The sequence below is a fragment of the Schistocerca serialis genome, chromosome 2 (assembly GCF_023864345.2).
Source record: "Schistocerca serialis cubense isolate TAMUIC-IGC-003099 chromosome 2, iqSchSeri2.2, whole genome shotgun sequence".
NCBI classification, from domain to species: Eukaryota; Metazoa; Arthropoda; class Insecta; order Orthoptera; family Acrididae; genus Schistocerca; species Schistocerca serialis.
Genome location: NC_064639.1, coordinates 692,753,780 through 692,773,626, shown reverse-complemented (window position 1 = coordinate 692,773,626; position 19,847 = coordinate 692,753,780). Strand labels below are relative to the sequence as shown.

Genomic DNA, 19,847 nt, shown 5'->3' with positions numbered 1-19,847 from the left:
ACTACAACCATTACGTTTCCCGAGCACATGGAGCTCTATTGTAAGGTATTAATGATGATGGCGTCCTATTAGATAAACTATTCAGGAGTCCCCAATTCGGATCTCCGGGAGAGGACTACACAGGAGGGTATTGTCATATGAAAAAAACTAACGTGGCATTCTACTCGTTTGCGTGTAAAATGTTAAATCCCCTAATCGCTTAGGCAGGATAGATAACTTCTCAAGTAAAATTGACGATTGAAAGTTAGATATAACGGAAATTAGCGAAGTGAGGTGGCAAGAAGAACATGAACAGCAGGCTAGTTCAAGTTTATCAACACAAAACAAAGAAGAGGTAGTGTATGAATAAGAAAATAAGAATGCGGGAACGGTATTACGAATAGCATAATGAATGCATTACCTTATCCAAGACAGACATGAAGCCAGCACCCACCACAGTAGTACAATTTTATATGTCATCCCCCTCCGAAGACAATGAAAAGATTGAACGAACGTATGATGAGACAAAGAAATTACTCAGATTGTTAAGGGAGACGAAAATTTGATACTGAAAGGGACTGGAGCTCGACTGTAGCGAAAGGACGAGAAGAAAACTAGGTGAATATAAACTGGTAGAATAGAATGGAACGGTAAGCTCCCGGTAGTGCGTATTTTAATACATGGTTTAGGAGTCATGAAAGAAGGCTGTATACGTGAAAGAGACCCGGAGATTTCAGAGGGTCAGACTAGGGTTACTCAAGGATTTAAAAAACAAATTTTAAACTATAAAGTATTTCCCGTGGTACATGTGGACTCTGCCTATAATTTATTGGTTATGAACTGCAGATTGAAACTGAAGAAATTACAGCAGAAAAAAAGGAAATTAAGGTAGGGGCTTGAATATACAAAAAAAAAAAAAAAAAAAAAAAAAAAAAAAAAAAAAAAAAAAAAAAAAAAAAAAAAAACCAGCTGGTGCAGTAGATGGAAATAGTTAGCTAGAAAACTATGCTTAAACAGTGAATGGATAACTTTGATAATCAAATAGTGAAGGCAGCAGAGGATCAAACTGGCCCAGTACAAATCCTTGGATAAGACACGCGATAGTGAATAAAATCGACAAGAGGAGAGAATCTAAAAATCCAGTAAATGGAGCATCCAAATATGAATATAGAGGTCTAAAAAAATGAGTGACAGAAGTGCAGAATGGCAAAGCAAGAATGGCTAGAGGAAAAATGCAAAGCTGTGGAAGCGTGGGAAAGATAGACGTCACCTACAGGAAAATAAAAGAAACGTTTAAAGAAAGAGAAGCAGATGCTTGAATATCAAGAGTTCAGGTGGCAAACCCGTACTAATTAAAGAAGGTAAAGCTGGAATGTGTAAGAAATTTTCAGAATAGCTATGCAAACGAAAGAAACTTAATCAATATTATGGAAAGCGGACAGGAGGTATATGAAGATGAGATGAGAGATGTGATACAATGAGACGAATTTGACAGAGCAGTGGAAGACCTTAGTCGAAAGAAGGATCAGGAGTAGACGGCGTTCTCTTAAAATTATTGAGATCCTTGGAAGCACCAACCATGACAAAACTATTCCACCTGGTAAGCAAGAAATATGAGACATGAAATACTCTCAGACTTCAAGAAAAATGTAATATTTTCAATTCCAAAGAAGACAGGCGTTGGCGGGTGTGACTATTGCTGAATCATCAACTTAATAGGTCATGTTTGCAAAATATTGATACGAATTACTTAAGGAAGAATGGAAAACTGTAGGAAATGCAGAAACACGCGAGGTAATGCCGGCCTTATGACGTGTCTTAGAGCATACAATGAAGAAAGGTGAACCTCCATTCATAGCATTTGTGTACTTAGAGAAATTTTTTGACAATGTTCAATGGACCACTCTCTTTGAAACTCTGTAGGTAGCTGGTATGAAATACAGGAAGCAACAGAAACAGAAACCAGACTGCCGTTGTAAGAGTCGATATACATGAAAGAGTCACTTTATTTGAGAAGAGAGTAAAAAAGGATTTTAGCCTATCCCCTATTTATTCAATTTGTACATAAACCAAGCATTAAAGAAAACCAAAGATTACTTTGGGCTGAGAAAGTTCTGTGAGAAGAAATAAAACTTCAAGGTTTGCCGACAACACTTTAATTTTGGCAGAGACAGAAAAAGACTTTGAAGAGCAGCTGAACGAAATGGGCAGTATCTTGGAAAGAGATTAAAAGATGAACATTAATAAAAGAGAAACAAAAGTAATGGAAAACATATGAATTAAATCAGCTGATGCTGAAAGAATTAAATTAATAAATGAGACACTGAAAGTAATAGGGGTATTCTGACATTTGGAGAGCAAAGTAACTGCTGATGTCAGGAGTAAAGACGATACAGGGTGAGTCAGAAGGGAAGGTACATGCGTTGAGGGGTGATAGTATTAGCGATTCTGTATAAAAAAAAGTCATATGAACATATGTCTTGTAATTAACAGTCTCCGAGGAAGCTAATGAAAATGAATAGGAACGGAATAAATGCAGGTGATAGTAAATGAAACATTGTAATTTAATGTTTAGTTTAATTGTATACGTTTCCTCACAGAAAATGTTCAAACTATCTACCATCAACTGCAATGCATTTTTGCAACTCTTGTAGGCGGCTGCTTTGTTGCTTATCTGAGCTCATTCATGCGGTCCTTTACTTGAGCACAAGCATATAAACCACGAACGAGAAGTTGCTCCTCTGTGTCCATACAGCCCTTCTAGACTTCGCTCTTACGCCAACTCCACAAACAGTAATCTAATGGAGTAAGATCGGGTGTAACATAAGCATTCTTGGAGAATTTCGTCAGTGACCTCTCATATGCGAAAACACTGATTGTGAGGCGAAACTGGCGACTCAGTTACATTACTCTATAGGCATATATTCTTAGTAATCACATAGGTCGTTGTACACAACTGCTACTTTCTTAGCCTAGTAAAACTGTGATTTCTTAGTAGTCGTATTACTTCTGATGTATGAGACACGTGAGACACACAACTGACTGATTTCGAAAGTCCACTGAAGACTACCTCTCGATGTTTTATTGGTAACATCTTCACAGGAAAAATATCGCTTGTTACTTCATCTGGTAGGAGGCTGATAACAAAGTAGCCTATTACAAACGCAAGGATCTGAGCTGTAACTGACATACTTCCAGTTCTAGGCTTTCTTCTGGACGGCAGCGACGACGTACGTTAAGCGCTTAAAAACTTACCCTCTTGAGTCAGAGCGCGTCTCTAGTTTTTGCACATTACCCTTAAGAAGGCAGCAACCATAAATGGCTCGCCGCTGTGCAAGTAACTATCTTCTAGGAGCTGAATTCACATATCTTCACGTAATCTCTCAATGCTATTGCCGAGTAAATCGTTTCAGTATATCCACATTTTGCGCTGTCCTCAGCAATTTAACCTAGCACAGGTATTGCCAGTGAAAATCAGTGCAGCATGTAATCTATTCATCTTGATATGCTCAATCAAATGGACTTCATAGTACGCAACTATCCCCACTTCAGTGCTAAGTAAACTGATCATGGACACGTAGGAAAGATGTATTGCTTTACCTATAAGTTTAATGTGGTTCTGCAAATCAGGGAATAGTATGGCATTTTTCACTGCCGTAACTGATACATTACTTTGTACTCGTACATTGACTGCTCGGTCTCGGAGCAGAAACCTTCCATATTGTGTAGTACATAAGGTGCACATCCTTGGTTGTGAAGTTGTCAGGGAGTGCTATAGTGGGTATCCTTGATGTGAGAATCGAGGAGCGAAGTTCATCGAAACCGACAAACGGGGACTACCTAAAAACTTATTTGTTTGATCTATTCATGACAATCTCAAGTCGGTGTAAATTCCTCATTTTGTCAGAGAAACAGTTACTGTAATTAGTATGTAAACACATAATTTGATCCTAGTTATATTTAATTTATTCTCATGATATGTTAAGGGATATTAAATAATTTTATGTGTAGGATGACTGACAAAATTACATCGTATTTTTGGCGCTTTGCTATTTCTCTATGGGTGTTCTGTAAGTAAGCATTTTGAAACGTAGTAAGTCGATTATAGTAAATTGGGACCAATTTTTCCTTGTAGTAACCTATTAGCTTTACTACAAATAGAGCTGTAGTAGTCCTTGTAGTAATGTGAATGTCACATAAAATCACTTCTCTCCTTTCACAGATACTTATTTTCAAGGTGAGCTTTGAGGTGAGAAATTGGCAGAAACGCGAGATAGCCAGATCCGGGCCGGCCGAAGTGGCCGTGCGGTTAAAGGCGCTGCAGTCTGGAACCGCAAGACCGCTACGGTCGCAGGTTCGAATCCTGCCTCGGGCATGGATGTGTGTGATGTCCTTAGGTTAGTTGGGTTTAACTAGTTCTAAGTTCTAGGGTACTAATGACCTCAGCAGTTGAGTCCCATAGTGCTCAGAGCCATTTGAACCATTTGAACCAGATCCGGCGAAAGCAGGGGCACAACGCATTCTTGCACTCGGGTCACGGCCACGGCTGGTAAGATGTGCGGGAGCCTTGCTGCTAGGCTACAGCCTGTCTCTCTTTAGCACTCACCTCTTTTTTCTTCAACAAATTCCCTTCGGCTACGGTTACCTGTAACAACATCAACTCCCTTCAGGAATTCAATCGATTCACATTCCAAAGGACTGACCTAAAAGCTTCCTGGAAATGAATCAAATGGTTTTTTTTTTTTTTTGAACATGATAAGTAGGCATTTTCTGTGGTCTTCAGTCCTAAGGCTGATTTGATGTAGCTTTTCACGCTGGTACATATTGCACAAGTATCTTCATAACTGTAAAGCTATTGTAACCTAATCCACTTGAACGGTCTTACTGTAGTGAAGCCATGTTCTAACTCTAGCAATTTCATCTGCCACTCACCTTCCCCTACTCTCCCGCCATCCCCTCCGACACTTCTCTCCGCAACCAATTTAACACTTCATTGACGTCTCAGGATGTGTTTTATCAACATATCTCTTCTTTTAGTCCAGTTGTACTAGAAGTTTCTTTTCTGTGCATTTCGGCTCAGTACTTCATTATATGACTGATCAATCCATCTCATTTTTAGCATTCTTCTAAAATCCAAACTAACACTTTTGAAAAATTTTACATTCTCTTCTTGTCTGTACTGTTTAACGTGTACGTTTCACTTTCGCACAAGGTTCTACTCCATTCAAATACTTTCATAGAAGACTTCCTATCACTTAAATTTATATGCGATGTTAAAATATCTCTCTTTTTCATAAACAGTTGTAGCTAACTGCTCTAAATTCTCTGAGTCAACGTTGCTGATTTCCTACAAATACTTCGGGCCTATTAATATTCTAAAACGCGTATTACTTGAAATACCTGTGTCAGCAGATGACACCTGCTATCAAAAATGACAAGTCTGTGCGAAATTGTAAAAACCACGACTCATACACATTAATGCCAAACCGAACTTGAATACTCATTCTGCAACTGTAAGAACTACTGACGTCGGAAAGACCCGAGAATACCTAAAGCAACAGCTGTTTTAGTTGTAGCTATCACATCCAGTAAACAACAACACTGGCAGGTGACATATGAACAGTTACGAAGGATAACAAAAATAGCCACATGTGACTTCAACAACTCAGAGAACGAGCAATCCCTTACTGTATTTCAGATAAGCACTAGTTCATTCAATAAAAATGGTTCAAATGGCTCTAAGGACTATGGGACTTACCTGAGGTCATCAGTCCCCTAGACTTAGAACTACTTAAACTTTACTAACCTAAGGATATCACACACATCCATGCCCGAGGCAGGATTCGAATCTGCGACCGCAGCAGGAGCGCGGTCACGGACTGAAGCGCCTATAACGGCTCGGCCACAGTGGCCGGCAGTTTATTCAATACATCGTGCTTACCAGCAATTGAGGTTACGTATTAAAATCGTCAGTGATATAAAGCAAAATAAAGGTAGAAACTTCAAACGATGATTCTCCATAAGAATACTCGATGAAATTGACCATGTGAATAAAGTAGCACGACGAGAAGCCGTAAATTCAGTAGAAACAGAGATCTGTCAAATTTATAATTAAACTAGTTTCATAAAACACTATTGTCACAGGTTGATATACGGTGGAAGAGGAGAATGTGAAGAAGATAGGGTAAAACAATGAGAGGTATGTCTTCGAATGATATAAAACGATTATCCAGCTTATAGCCTAGTGCATGCCATTCTATCTCACGCAACTTAGGTTGTTTATGTGACTATCTTACTAGTTGTTTACACAAACTGCTTCTCTTTTGGCTGCACGAAGCTCAATGGACGCAGTTTCAGGCCTTACACAACATCTCTATTCACTGTAGAATAGTTTACAGGGCATCCGAAAAAGAACATGATGTAATAATTCAGAGAAGGTAATATCAGAAGAGTTTCTTCAGCAGTGTCGCACGTTTAAGAACGTAATATGTTTGAGGACATTTAAGTCATGCAATAAAGACCAGAGGAGGAACTGTCATATCCGAAATGTCAGCCTAATATCCGTGACCCACAATGATAAAGAAGTGAGTTACTGACAACTATTTATCGATGTTTACGGACATATAATGCAGAAGGTACGATTAAGCTATGACAGTATTTGAAAATATCAAATGGCAAATCTTTCAGTTTCTTAAACGCGAAATCTAGGGAAGTGGAATATGGACAGTGAACATCCAAAAGTTCAAAAATTGGGTTGCCACACTAGCAATGGAAAGATGCTTGTTTGGTATAACAATATGGGAGAGAAAAACAAGCAAATGGTTGAGCGGAAAGACTGGCTTTGAGGACGTGATAGTGGCTGTCACAAAACTGAAATGGAGATGGGATTTGCATATGGCAAGACAAAATAATGGGGATGGATAGAGGAGATCCTGATTTGGATCTCCATAATAAGAAAGGAACCAGGAGGGCTACCAAATTGCACAGTGGCGCGAACAGGCTGATCGAGGCGGTCCCACAGATTCTCGACTGTGTTTACATCCAGGTAGTCTGGTAGCCAGGGCAGTATGGTAAACTCATCTCAATGCTCCTCGAACCATGCACGTACATGCGAGCTGCGTGATATGTTGCATTGTCCTGCTGGTAGATGCCACTGTGTGGCGTAAAGCAAACTGCACGTAGGGACTGACATGGTCCCCAAGGATAGATGCATGATTGTGTTGATGCATTGTGCCTTCCAGAATGGCGTGATTATTCAGGGAATGCCCTCCGGCCTGGGTGCCTATTCTGTATCTTTCCGCCATTGTGCCGATCGTTTCGGTACTCAAGAGCACCGAACGGTCTAGTACACGAATTAGAGCCCCAGCATTATTCAGTATGCATTTCGGAAGCGACACCGTTCGGGTCTAGAGAACCGAAGCGCTGTTGTCGGTTTGCGTCACGCAAGCCAATCAAAAGCAAGCTGCCGCAGATACGCGTATGCGCACTGCAGCGCGCATGGAGCCACGAAAACGATGCGGCTAGCAGACGGCACAGGCGCGCTATTCTTCCAAGTAACGAAAATTGCGTTTACGTTGCCATAACGCATGACGCCGCATTCCATCGAGCTGACGTGCCCGCCTTCATCGCCCTTGCCTCCTCCTTAACAATATCAGGCGCAGTATATCCATTTCCATGATTCTCAGCTGAAATGCATAAAAATTTTTACAGTTTCTCTGACTGCATGTTTCCATGCATGCATAATAACGATAGCGGATTTGACTGTATTCTGCAGATTGTCGTAAATGCTGCATCATGTCATCTTATTGTTATTCACTCATACATCGTGTTTTGGATTTTACGTTTCGGAAAATGAGTTAGTAATAGTGTGTAGTACCACATTGTACTAATACATCTATAAAAACACCCGAAAAATTGATTCTGAGAGTTCCAAAGAATAAGAAGATAAAGAGAATGTGGTTACAACTCGCTCCTAGAGATCCAGATGATTAAGTAGTCCACTTCGCTATATGATACGTCAACGATTTGGGTCTTTAAAACAAAATTTAAAAAACGCGTTTTCGAGAGCTCCTGTGGTTCGTCGAAGTTTATAACATGCATCTCATGAATGAAAATGTTTCGTATATGGTGCTACAGTGTAAAAATATTATAGCGAAGATCTTTCATCTCTGTGTACTGTTGTTGAGGATTCGATCGCAGATAAATACTGGTGAAAAGCAAGATTATGAAGACGACTGCTGCTAGTTACGTTCCTAGTAATTCAAGTTGTGGTTATGGATTCCTGTCTAATTGCGTACTCGGAAATCACTACATATTCGGAAGAAATGGTGAATTATTTCTGACAAGTAAAAAGTCATCTTCATAAACTTGCTTGTCACAAGTATTTATCTGCGATCGAATCCTCAGTCACAGTAGACAGAGATGAAAGATCTCTGCCGTAATATTTTTAGAATGTAGCACCATATACGAAACATTTTCATTCATGAGATGCATGTTATAAACTTCGACGAACCACAGGAGCTCTCGAAGACGCGTTTTTTAAATTTTGTTTTGAAGACCCAAATCGTTGACGTATCATATAGCGAAGTGGACTACTTAAGCATGTGGATCTCTAGGAGCGAGTTATAACCACATTCTCTTTATCTTCTTTTTCTTTGAAACTCTCAGAATCAATTTTTCGGGTGTTTTTATAGATATATTAGTACAATGTGGTACTACACATTATTCCTAACTCATTTTCCGAAACGTAAAATCCAAAACACGATGTCAGTGTGAATGAGAAGAAGATGACATGATGCGGCATTTACGACAATCTGCAGAATACAGTCAAATACGCTATCGTTATTATGCATGCATGGAAACATGCAGTCAGAGAAACTGTAAAATTTTTTATGCATTTCAGCTGAGAATCATGGAAATGGATATACTGCGCCTGATACTGTTAAGGAGGAGGCAAGGGCGATGAAGGCGGGCACGTCAGCTCGATGGAATGCGGCGTCATGCGTTATGGAAACGTAAACGCAATTTTCGTTACTTGGAAGAATAGCGCGCCTGTGCCGTCTGCTAGTCGCTTTGTGTTCGTGGCGCTGTACGCACTGCAGTGCGCATATGCGGATCTGCAGCCGCTTGCTTTTGATTGGCTTGCACGACACAAACCGACAACAGCGCTTCAGTTCCCTAGGCCCGAATGGTATCGCTACCGAAATGCATACAAAATAATGCAGGGACTCTTAATTCGAGTACTAGACCGTTCGGTGCTCTTGAGTACCGAAACGATCGGCACAGTGGCGAAAAGATACAGAATAGGCATCCTGGACCCTTCCGACTATTGTTGTAGGGTGTTTCACGCCGTACACGCCAGCAACAATCTGTCCAATGGGAGTCCACCTGTTGCCTTTAGTGAGCGTCAACTTGCGGTACTGGCGTGCAGATTCCAGCCTTCCTCGCCGATGGACAGCAGTCAGCACGGGTAGATCAACCAGGCGTCTGCTGCGGAGGCCCACACGCAGCAACGTTCGCTGAACGGTCGTTGAGGAGACGCTGTTGGTAGCCCCTTGGTTGATCAGGGCGGTCAGCTGCTCAACAGTTGCACGTATGTTCGCCCGTACACATCTCCGCAGTCGTCGTTCTCCCCTATCGTCTCTGGCCCATGGGGCACCGCAGTTGACGACGCCTGTTTTGGATAGCGGCATTTTGCCACGCGCGGTATACTTTAACCACGGCGGCACGCGAACAGTTAACGCACTTAGGCGTTTTGGAAGCGCTTTCACTCTTGACCTGAAAGCCAGTGATCATGCCCTTAGGGACGTCAGGTAAATCGCTCCGTTTCCGCATTACGATAGCGACTGCTGTGTTTTCTGCGTTCCCCGACACGCTTTATATAACTTCCACTGCTAGTGCTCCCACCAGCCTTCTGTGAGTGGTTATTGCCCGTCGATGCCGAACAAAGGCGATGGCCACAAAAATGTGAATGGGCCTTGAGAATGACGGTATAAAGAAACAAGCACGGCAAACTTGGATGCGAAAAACTGATGATAGTAGTTTATGAGGCTTAGACTACTGACAAATATGGACCACGCACGCCCCAATTTCTGCCGCGTTAATATTTCAAACCAGCATCACAGTCACTTGATGGAGGGCAATAAGCCAGGATTCTGTCATTTCGCATTACGCAAAGTGGAGCCGATATTTACTATATTTCTTATTTATAACTGAAATCAAGCGTTGTTTTTAATAACTGAACGACTTGTTGTATCAATTTACACATGTAGCAATACAGTTTACTTAATTTTTCCGAAATTCCCAATATTTATGCGATGGTTTTAGTTTCGCCGCCTTGAATGTGTAGAAAACAGTTTGAAACACTGTACTGCAAATGTTTCTTTTTATAAGCGACAGAATTATTACTGTACAGTTAATTTCTGTATTTGTTGCACTGCCAGTCATTTAAAATAGCTTATCGCTTCCACAGGAGTAGAAGACAAAACGTCAGTTTGACATGGACGATTTAGTTTTCTGGTGATTCCTGAATAATTCGTGTGAACTGTTTTATAATACTTTTACAAGAAATGACGTTTGTGTCTATTCATAACGTCCGGTTTTTACCCAAAATAAGCGTTTATGTTTTACGAATTTTGCTTAATCTAGTACAGATACCGAAACAATATAAAGGTAACAAGTATATTATATTAGAAAAGTTGATTATATAGAAAACTCTTGTAATGAGTCTGACATTGATATTGTATCGTCTCAAATCTTTGCAGTTCATAGAGTTTTAGATATGACGGTTAACGTACTATTTCTAGATAGATATGTAATGACGCTATCATCCAGTTTGTAATGTGATGTATGAATAAGTGCTCCGAAATAGAAGACTGTTCGCATGTACAGTCGTGGACAAAACGAGCGGTACCCCTCGCCTTTTCGTTATACTGATCCGCACAGCTTTAAAGTCTGCTACACAGCATAACAGGCATGGCGACGAAGTGCTACCAACATACTATGCACAGGCTTGAAATTGAAAAACTACCCGAATTTTCTCAGACTATTTTCAATCATGTGTAATACTATATTAATGCTGTAACTCATATTAATGCTGATTAGTGTGTTAAACACAGCACGTAAATATAAGATATAAATGAAAGAAGAAAAGCTAATTAGTATGAACTGTACTAATAAAAATGAATTTCAGCTTATCGAGATAACATAACTGTTTTAGTAAGACAAAGTACCCAGATCGTTACGAATTAGCAAAATATGCGCATTCGGCCGCGTAATGGTCTGTGTCAACGTTCAGACCAGTCATACTGGATTACCGTTGCTGACCTACCATGAAAGTGTGCGAATTTAGCAATGCGTGAAGATTCATAACGAAGTTCAGTTAAACATTATTCAGTGCCACACTTAAGTCAATTCAGTTATTGACAGAAGCGGCAAAAGTAGACAACAACAAGTATGAAATTCTACATATTGACATCCACAGGGCGCCGGTACAGCATGAAGGCTGCAATAAAACGTATTGGGGGCGCGAGAATGTCTTAAAATTGCTTTACTGATAGTCTATCTGCCTCCATCGAGATTAGAACCGTAAACAAACCAGACCTCTCTTGCAGTAGCAAACACGTTTCACTACACCATCAGACAACCCAGGCAAACAGCCCTCTATTATTGCCCCAGACATGAATAAGCCGGCAATTTAGCAATGAAAATGGCAAAATGATCTGCAGTTCCTGTTGCATAGAGCTTTTCGGACTCAAAAACATGAATTTTCTACCTTTATGTCACCGCTTACGTGACAATCATTCAGGGTGTTTATCGAAATAACAAAATACTGTCATTAGCTAGTAAATTTAGTAGGATAATTCTGCACCACCCCAGAAAATAAATGGCGACCTAGCTGCCAAACGTATTCTACAATGTTTCGAATTCTCCATTAGACTCGCCACAGCCAGAAAACGTTCATTAGCTGAAGTGTTTCTTAAGCTAGCTAGCAATGGGGTTAGGTTAGGTTAGTGTTGTTTAACGTCCCGTCGACAACGAGGTCATTAGAGACGGAGCGCTAGCTCGGGTTAGGGAAGGATGAGGAAGGAAATCGGCCGCGCCCTTTGAAAGGAACCATCCCGGCATTTGCCTGAAACGATTTAGGGAAACCACGGAAAACCTAAATCAGGATGGCTGGAGACGGGATTGAACCGTCGTCCTCCCGAATGCGAGTCCAGTGTGCTCACCACTGCGCCACCTCGCTCGGTCGGCTAGTAATGGGAATACTCGCACTCCCCTCACGTATAATGATAATACATACTGTCCAGTGAGGATAAACTGTATTCGCAAGCAACTCAGATCGTTTGATCACGGAACTTTTACTAAGCTACATTCAAATTTTGTTCGAAGTCGTCTGCAATATCCACTTATAAACACTCTAGGAACGTCGTATGCGATATCCACTTCTGAAGACGCTGGCAGATACTGCAGTGCCATAACAAGTAGTTAAGAATTTATTGTTATTGGTCCGTGCATGATACTATATTTCAGTATCAATTTAACGCACCTAGGTGTTTGTTTATGGCTGAAAATAATGTACAAAAAATAAATAAATAGCAAACAACTTCGATGTTCAAGTCAAATGTAACTCAGATGTCGCAATTACAACATAATTTCGTTGTTACATCAACATGACTAGATCTACAGGATTTCTTTGCAATCCAGACTTCCGTGCCTGGCAGTTTGTCAATTTCATGCCTGTGCATAGTATGTTGGTAGCTCTTCGCCGCCTTGCCTGTTATGCTGTGTAGCAGATTTTAAAGCTGTGCGGATCAGCATAACGAAAAGGCGAGGGGTCTCGCTCGTTTTGTCCACGACTGTGCTTGGTAACGATATCGCCCCTTACCTTCAGCCTGAAAATTCACTGACTTAATGTGGAAAAATGTGGTTGCAAATTTGTTTGTGTTTTTGAAACAACTTTACGTGTGGAACGAAATATTACTTCCTTTCACATGTCTTTCGTTGCAACAAAACGCTGCACAATATTCCAACACTGTAATAAAAAAATCTTTACTGAAAATACTACAGTTAAGATAAACTGAACGATATTTCAAGAGCCACCTTGAAGTGAATGCCGCCACCAGTCAGCTGATCGAGGTGTCGGTTTCAGTGTAATAAAGACATGCGCGGTCTGTGTCATCTACGGTCTAAGGTATGAGGATGTCTGCAGGAGGTCTACACCCAGCAATGGCAGCTGAGAACGGGATTTCGACTGTCGAGTCAAGTCGTGCAGGTACTCACCAGTGGCTGTGACGTAGTCGTGATGCTGGCGCACGGAGGCAGGAGAGCCGGCCCCCGGGGGCGGCGGGGGCGGCGCGCCGTAGTCGTGGTGCTGGCGCAGCACGCTGCCGTTGCCGTTGCCAGCGCCGGGCGAGCCGCAGCCGTCGTAGTCGCCGTGCCGCGGGCTGCCGCCCCCGCCGCCGCCCACGTAGTCCTGGTGGCGCAGCGCCACCCCCGGGCTGTCATCGTAGTCCTGGTGCTGGCCCAGCACCGCGCCCGACTCGTCCAGCTGCGGGCACACCACCCTCCCTTACAGTCCGCTAAAGCGACATTTTTACTACGGACAAAGGCCTCTGATGATGACAGCAACACGAATGAATCACGTTTCGCTGCAATCCATACATGATAACTTCTCTATTATCATCACGAGATAGCATGACAGGAGCTACTTTCAAGGACTTAAGTACACCTATAGTTCAGGAAATGCAGTAAGTGAAGCAGGCAAAAAGGAATACAAACGTCTCAAAAATGAGATCAACAGGAAGTGCAAAATGGCTAAGCAGGGATGGCTAGAGGACAAATCTAAGGATGTAGAGGCTTATCTCACTAGTGGTAAGATAGATACTGCCTACAGGAAAATTAAAGAGACCTTTGGAGAAAAGAGAACCACTTATATGAATATCAAGAGCTAAGATGGAAACCCAGTTCTAAGCAAAGAAGGGAAAGAGAAAGGTGGAAGGGGTATATAGAGGGTATATACAGGGGCGAAGTTCTTGAGGACAATATTATGGAAATGGAAGAGGAGGTAGATGAAGATGAAATGGGATATATGATACTGCGTGAAGAGTTTGATAGAGCACTGAAAGACCTAAGTCGAAACAAGGCCCCGGGAGTAGACAACATTCCATTAGAATTACTGACAGCCTTGAGAGAGCCAGTCCTAACAAAACTCTACCATCAGGAGAAGAAGATGTATGAGACAGGCGAAATTCCCTCAGACTTCAAGAAGAATATAATAATTGTAATCCCAAAGAAAGCAGGTGTTGACAGATGTGAAAATTACCGAACTATCAGTTCCATAGGTCACAGCTGCAAAATACTAACGCGAATTCTTTACAGACGAATGGAAAAGCTGGTAGAAGCCGACCAGGGGGAAGATCAATTTGGATTCCGTAGAAATGTTGGAACGCGTGAGGCAATACTGACCCTACGACTTATCTTAGAAGAAAGATTAAGGAAAGGCAAACCTACGTTTCTAGCATTTGTAGACTTAGAGAAAGCTTTTGATAATGTTGACTGGGATACTCTCTTTCAAATTCTGAAGGTGGCAGGGGTAAAATACAGGGAGCGAAACGCTATTTACAATTTGTACAGAAACCAGATGGTAGTTATAACAGTCGAGGGACATGAAAGGGAAGCAGTGGTTTGGAAGGGAGTGAGACAGGGTTGTAGCCTATCCCCAATGCTATTCAATCTGTATATTGAGCAAGCAGTAAAGGAAACAAAAGAAAAGTTCGGAATAGTTATGAAAATCCATGGAGAAGAAATAAAAGCTTTGAGGTTCGCCGATGACATTGTAATTCTGTCAGAGACAGCAAAGGACTTGGAAGAGCAGCTGAGCGGAATGGGAAGTGTTTTGAAAGGAGGGTATAAGATGAACATCAACAAAAGCAAAACGAGGATAATGGAATGTAGTTGAATTAAGTCGGGTGATGCTGAGGGAATTAGATTAGGAAATGAGACACTTAAAGTAATAAAGGAGTTTTGCTATTTGGGGAGCAAAATAACTGACGATGGTCGAAGTAGAGAGGATATAAAATGTAGACTGGCAATGGCAAGGAAAGCGTTTCTGAAGAAGAAAAATTTGTTAACATCGAGTATAGATTTAAATGTCAGGAAGTCGTTTCTGATAGTATTTGTATGGAGTGTAGCCATGTATGGAAGTGAAACATGGACGATAAATAGTTTAGACAAGAAGAGAATAGTAGCTTTCGAAATGTGGTGCTACAGAAGAATACTGAAGATTAGATGGGTAGATCACATAACTAATGAGGAGATATTGAATAGAATTGGGGAGAAAATGAGTTTGTGGCACAACTTGACCAGAAGAAGGGATCAGTTGGTAGGACATGCTCTGAGGCATCAAGGGATCACCAGTTTAGTACTGGAGGGCAGCGTGGAGGGTAAAAATCGTAGAGGGAGACCAAGAGATGAATACACTAAGCAGATTCAGAAGGATGTAGGCTGCAGTAGGTACTGGGAGATGAAGAAGCTTTCACAGGATAGAGTAGCATAGAGAGCTGTATCAAACCAGTCTCAGGACTGAAGACCACAATACAACAACAATAGTTCAGGAAAATAAGTTAATTCTGCAAAACTAACTAATTCTTTTTCACTTTCGTATTTTGTTACGAGTCAAGTTTACTATCTTCATATATACTAAGCTGTCGAAAAGCAACAACACTGAGCTGAACATGAAACGTCTTTAAAATTGTTTTGGTATGGGTCATGGCAAGGTTAGAGTTCAGAGAAAATTATGTCACCCTTGTTTTCGTTTTAAGCTTACTGGACAAATAATTAGTCATCCCAGTGCGCACGAACAGATGAATTGTTAAACCTTTATAGATGGCGCAGCGATCGAGTCGCTCGTCCAACCGTACCACAGTATAATCTCCACAGAATATTCTCTATTCAGTGACCGGACATGCACTGCCTGTACGTGAGCATAATGAAATAGCGATCAGTGAGACATTTATGTTTCAAGCTGACATTGTACGTAAACGTGGGTAAATGCAAGGACGTGACAGAATGGACAAAAGGGGCAATCGCGTTTGGCCGTGCCCGTGGCCATGCGGTGTGTGAATTTGCTGGATTGGTTGATTTTTCCGCGGCGTACTGTTCATCGTGACTACAATCAGTGGTGTAACACCCGTGGCCACGAAACACGACGGCTTGTGAACCAAAACCGCTTACAAACCAGACAGGAATTGCTACAGGCAGTAAATGAAGGTCCGTCCTAGCCTGTTAGCGAGAGAACGTTGTGACGAGGACTGCATGCAATGAACACACAGACACATAAAGCTGCGCGTCTTCAGTAGCCTGGAAATCATCGAAAGTGAACAACAGATGACTGCCGGAACATAATGTGGTCTCAGGAATCACAGTTGCGAAAAGGTCCTGCGCAAAATCGTGGTTGGAGGGTGTAATGGTACTTGAATTACGTAACCATTACGGCAGCTCACCTGAACCTCTCGATACCAGCAATATTCTACTGTGTTTCTGTAAAGTAGTTGACATATTTCTGAGACAACATTCAGATTTGATTTCATTAATGTAGAAGTACTTTGATTCATCGATATGTTTATATTGCAATGATATTATTCTTGTGTGTATTCTTTCTTTTGTCACTATGATCTTTGATGTACTTGTAACTCTGATTTTTTGGGCGCGCAAGTAGTTTGTTAGAGAGTCGGACCTTGAAAAAGTCAAGTCTTGGACGTCATGTTGGAAAGGCGCATATTGTAGTCAGCTTATAAAATGTGAACTTTAACAGCGAGGAAGATGTTTTCAAGTATGTTTTGTATTGTGAAGTGATGTTTTGTGTGTTACGTGATATTGCAACAAAAGCAATAAAAAGGAAGTATAACTTAAATTCGGAGTGCTGATTATTTTTTTACATCACCATTGTGCTAACTTTCTAAGGTTTAATCTTCAAGAATGGTTTGTGAAACACATCTATAACAGTTTGAATATAGCAGAATAAAACCTAGGCCTCTTTGCATCCGAGCTTGGGGTCATCACCACCTAGATTTTCGACGATTGAGCCATGATTTTACAACGAGACCAGCGTGGGAAACACGTAAAGATGAGTGCCTAGTTTATTCATTATTACATGAAATGACTTTATTAACTGTGCTCTAATGACACCTGCCACATAACTTTGTTGTTGCCCGAAAATGCAGTATTTAGCAGCGTGAGCAACACCACAATCATTATTAAATTTTGACTTTTGTTGTGGTAGGGTTGTTAGAAGGGGGAGGGGGGGGAGGATCACGGTGCTCGGTTCTTACTTGAGCAAGGAAGGCGGGGTAAAAAGTTTTTAGTTTAGCCCGGACCAGCGGGCATTTGTATAGCCATGTAACAGTATATTAAGAAAGGTTTGAACGACGCACCGGAGCTGGCGCCCAGGAAAGTTGTACGAATCTATTAATTCCTTTTTGCAAGATATTTTAATTGGGCTGAAAGTAATGCTCAGCTAATGGTACCGAGTTCATGTACACGTTTCGGATTCTACGTATAAAAACAGTCGCCCTCGTTCAGATTTTACGTGCGTGAACAGTCACCCTTAAATTAAATTGCCCGCATCTCGTGGTCGTGCGGTAGCGTTCTCGCTTCCCACGCCCGGGTTCCCGGGTTCGATTCCCGGCGGGGTCAGAGATTTTCTCTGCCTCGTGATGGCTGGGTGTTGTGTGATGTCCTTAGGTTAGTTAGGTTTAAGTAGTTCTAAGTTCTAGGGGACTGATGACCTAAGATGTTAAGTCCCATAGTGCTCAGAGCCGTTTAAATTAAATTACTCCGGAGTGGAGCGAGACTGATGGTTCAGATTTGGTACACTGGGCTATTGAACCTTGTTCGAAGATGAGTTACAGCCGTTTGAAAACATTCTTGCCTCGTCTGGATTTTTCGGGTTAAGAAATACATTTTCCTGCGACGTATTTGCAACGTGCCAATTCTGTACTTTAAACTTGTGTGAATCATTTGAAACTTTTCACGAAGGGACATAAATGGCTAAAGTAAAAGTAAGCTCTCCAAAGATCTGTATCCGTTGTTGAGATACGATGGTTTAAACTAGAGTTAAATGTAGCACGTAAAATTCGTACTTACGTAAACTGAATGTGCAGAAACGGTTTAAAGTGAATCAAATAAATAAAACACGTATTCTTAAGATAAAATTGAACAGTCGATTTCAAAAATCTAGCATCATTCGGATTTTACATTTAAAAAACATGTTTCTTTTTGGTCAGTCTTTTTACGCGTGGCACTTATATGTTTCAGACTTGTGCGAATCGGTTCAAATATTGTAAGAAGGTGCACAAATACATGTAATTAATGGTCGTCCTGTTGTTTTGTGAAAGCTTTATCCGTTGCCATGATATAGTGGTCTAAATTTGCACAAAAAACGCACGTAAAACCCGGTTTTACGCGAATTGCAAGTGCTGAGACGGTGTAAGGTGATACAGATGATAATAAAAAAATCCATATTCTTACAGTAATTTTAAGAAGTGTTTACAAAAATCTTTCATCATTCGGGTTTCACGTGCGAAAAATCACGCGTTTTGCACACGAAACTGGGTCTCGTAGAAATGCGTTGCATTTAGGGTGCTGCACTTGGATATAACGTAAAGAACTGGTTATTACAGATGATTGCCATTTCGTTGTTTATACGTTAAAGATATTATTCACCATTGGCGTAAAATCATCAAAATATCTTTCGATGTGCAAAACAACGCATGTACGAAATCAGAATTATGTCCACCCCTGCACGAAATGATATACTGTTTGATCGAGCACTTAAAGCTTTATTGATGACCTCGGCCGGCCGGACTGGCCGAGCGGTTCTAGGCGCTGCAGTCTGGAACCGCGCGACCGCTACGGTCGCAGGTTCGAATCCTGCCTCGGGCATGGATGTGTGTGATGTCCTTAAGTTAGTTGGGTTTAAGTAGTTCTAAGTTCTAGGGGACTGATGACCTCAGCAGTTAAGTCCCATAGTGCTCAGAGCCATTTGAGCCATTTGATGACCTCGCAGAAAATTTAACTAACCTGAAGTTGCCATAAAAATAATTGTCAGAATAAGATCATCTTATTTCGAACCAACGGAAAATGTTTTACTACGTCGTCGAAAAATGGTTCAAAACACCATAAAAAAACCTGTGCCAGATCAGTCGTCGCCCGAGTCAACAATCGGCTGCCAGGTTATCGCGGTTCAATGTCGAAGTTATGGGAGAGTATTAAAACTTGAGAACCAGAACGAAAAATGTTCCTATCATGTCACATAAGGCAAATACGTCCTAGGAATCTAAAAGAAGGGAACTAGCTTTTCGACTTATCTGGCAGCTTCAAAGACATTTGAATCTAGACATGAGGACACATTCGCCCTTTTTTTTACAAGTTAACCCTACTTCCCCAGCATAGTTAACTCTCCTAGCCACAAGGTGCATCTTGCAATTTATAAGCTAGTCCCTGATCGTGTGCCCAAAACCCAGAAGATTCGCCAGCCATAGTAAACAATAAACACTGATCAGCCAAATTACTATGACCACTGCCCACCGCGAAGTTGGCTACAGCCTGGTGGCGTTGCGGGCTCGTGACGCGGTAACAGAAGTATGTAAGCGGAGCAGACACGGACGCGGGATCACCCTAGCGAAGATAAGGGCTGAAAATGGAGAAATCCATTGAGATACGCAACTTTGACAAAGGGTACGCAGAGCCCGTGTACCTGGAAAACGGCGAAGCCGGTCGAATGTTCACGTGTTCCTGCCGTGAGCATCTACGGAAAGAGGTAGAAGGACAGTGAAACTACGAGGGTCACTCCAAAAGAAATGCAAACT

The 19,847-nt window shown here is 41.5% G+C and overlaps 1 protein-coding gene across 1 annotated transcript in view; it reads right to left on the bottom strand.

Annotated features, from left to right (window-relative positions):
* LOC126456332 (homeobox protein aristaless) overlaps positions 1-19,847 on the bottom strand; it is a 116,705-nt gene that overhangs the window by 17,133 nt on the left and 79,725 nt on the right. Inside the window, 1 exon segment of the mRNA XM_050092082.1 lies at positions 13,261-13,528. Within this exon segment, the coding sequence (XP_049948039.1) occupies positions 13,261-13,528 (268 nt within the window).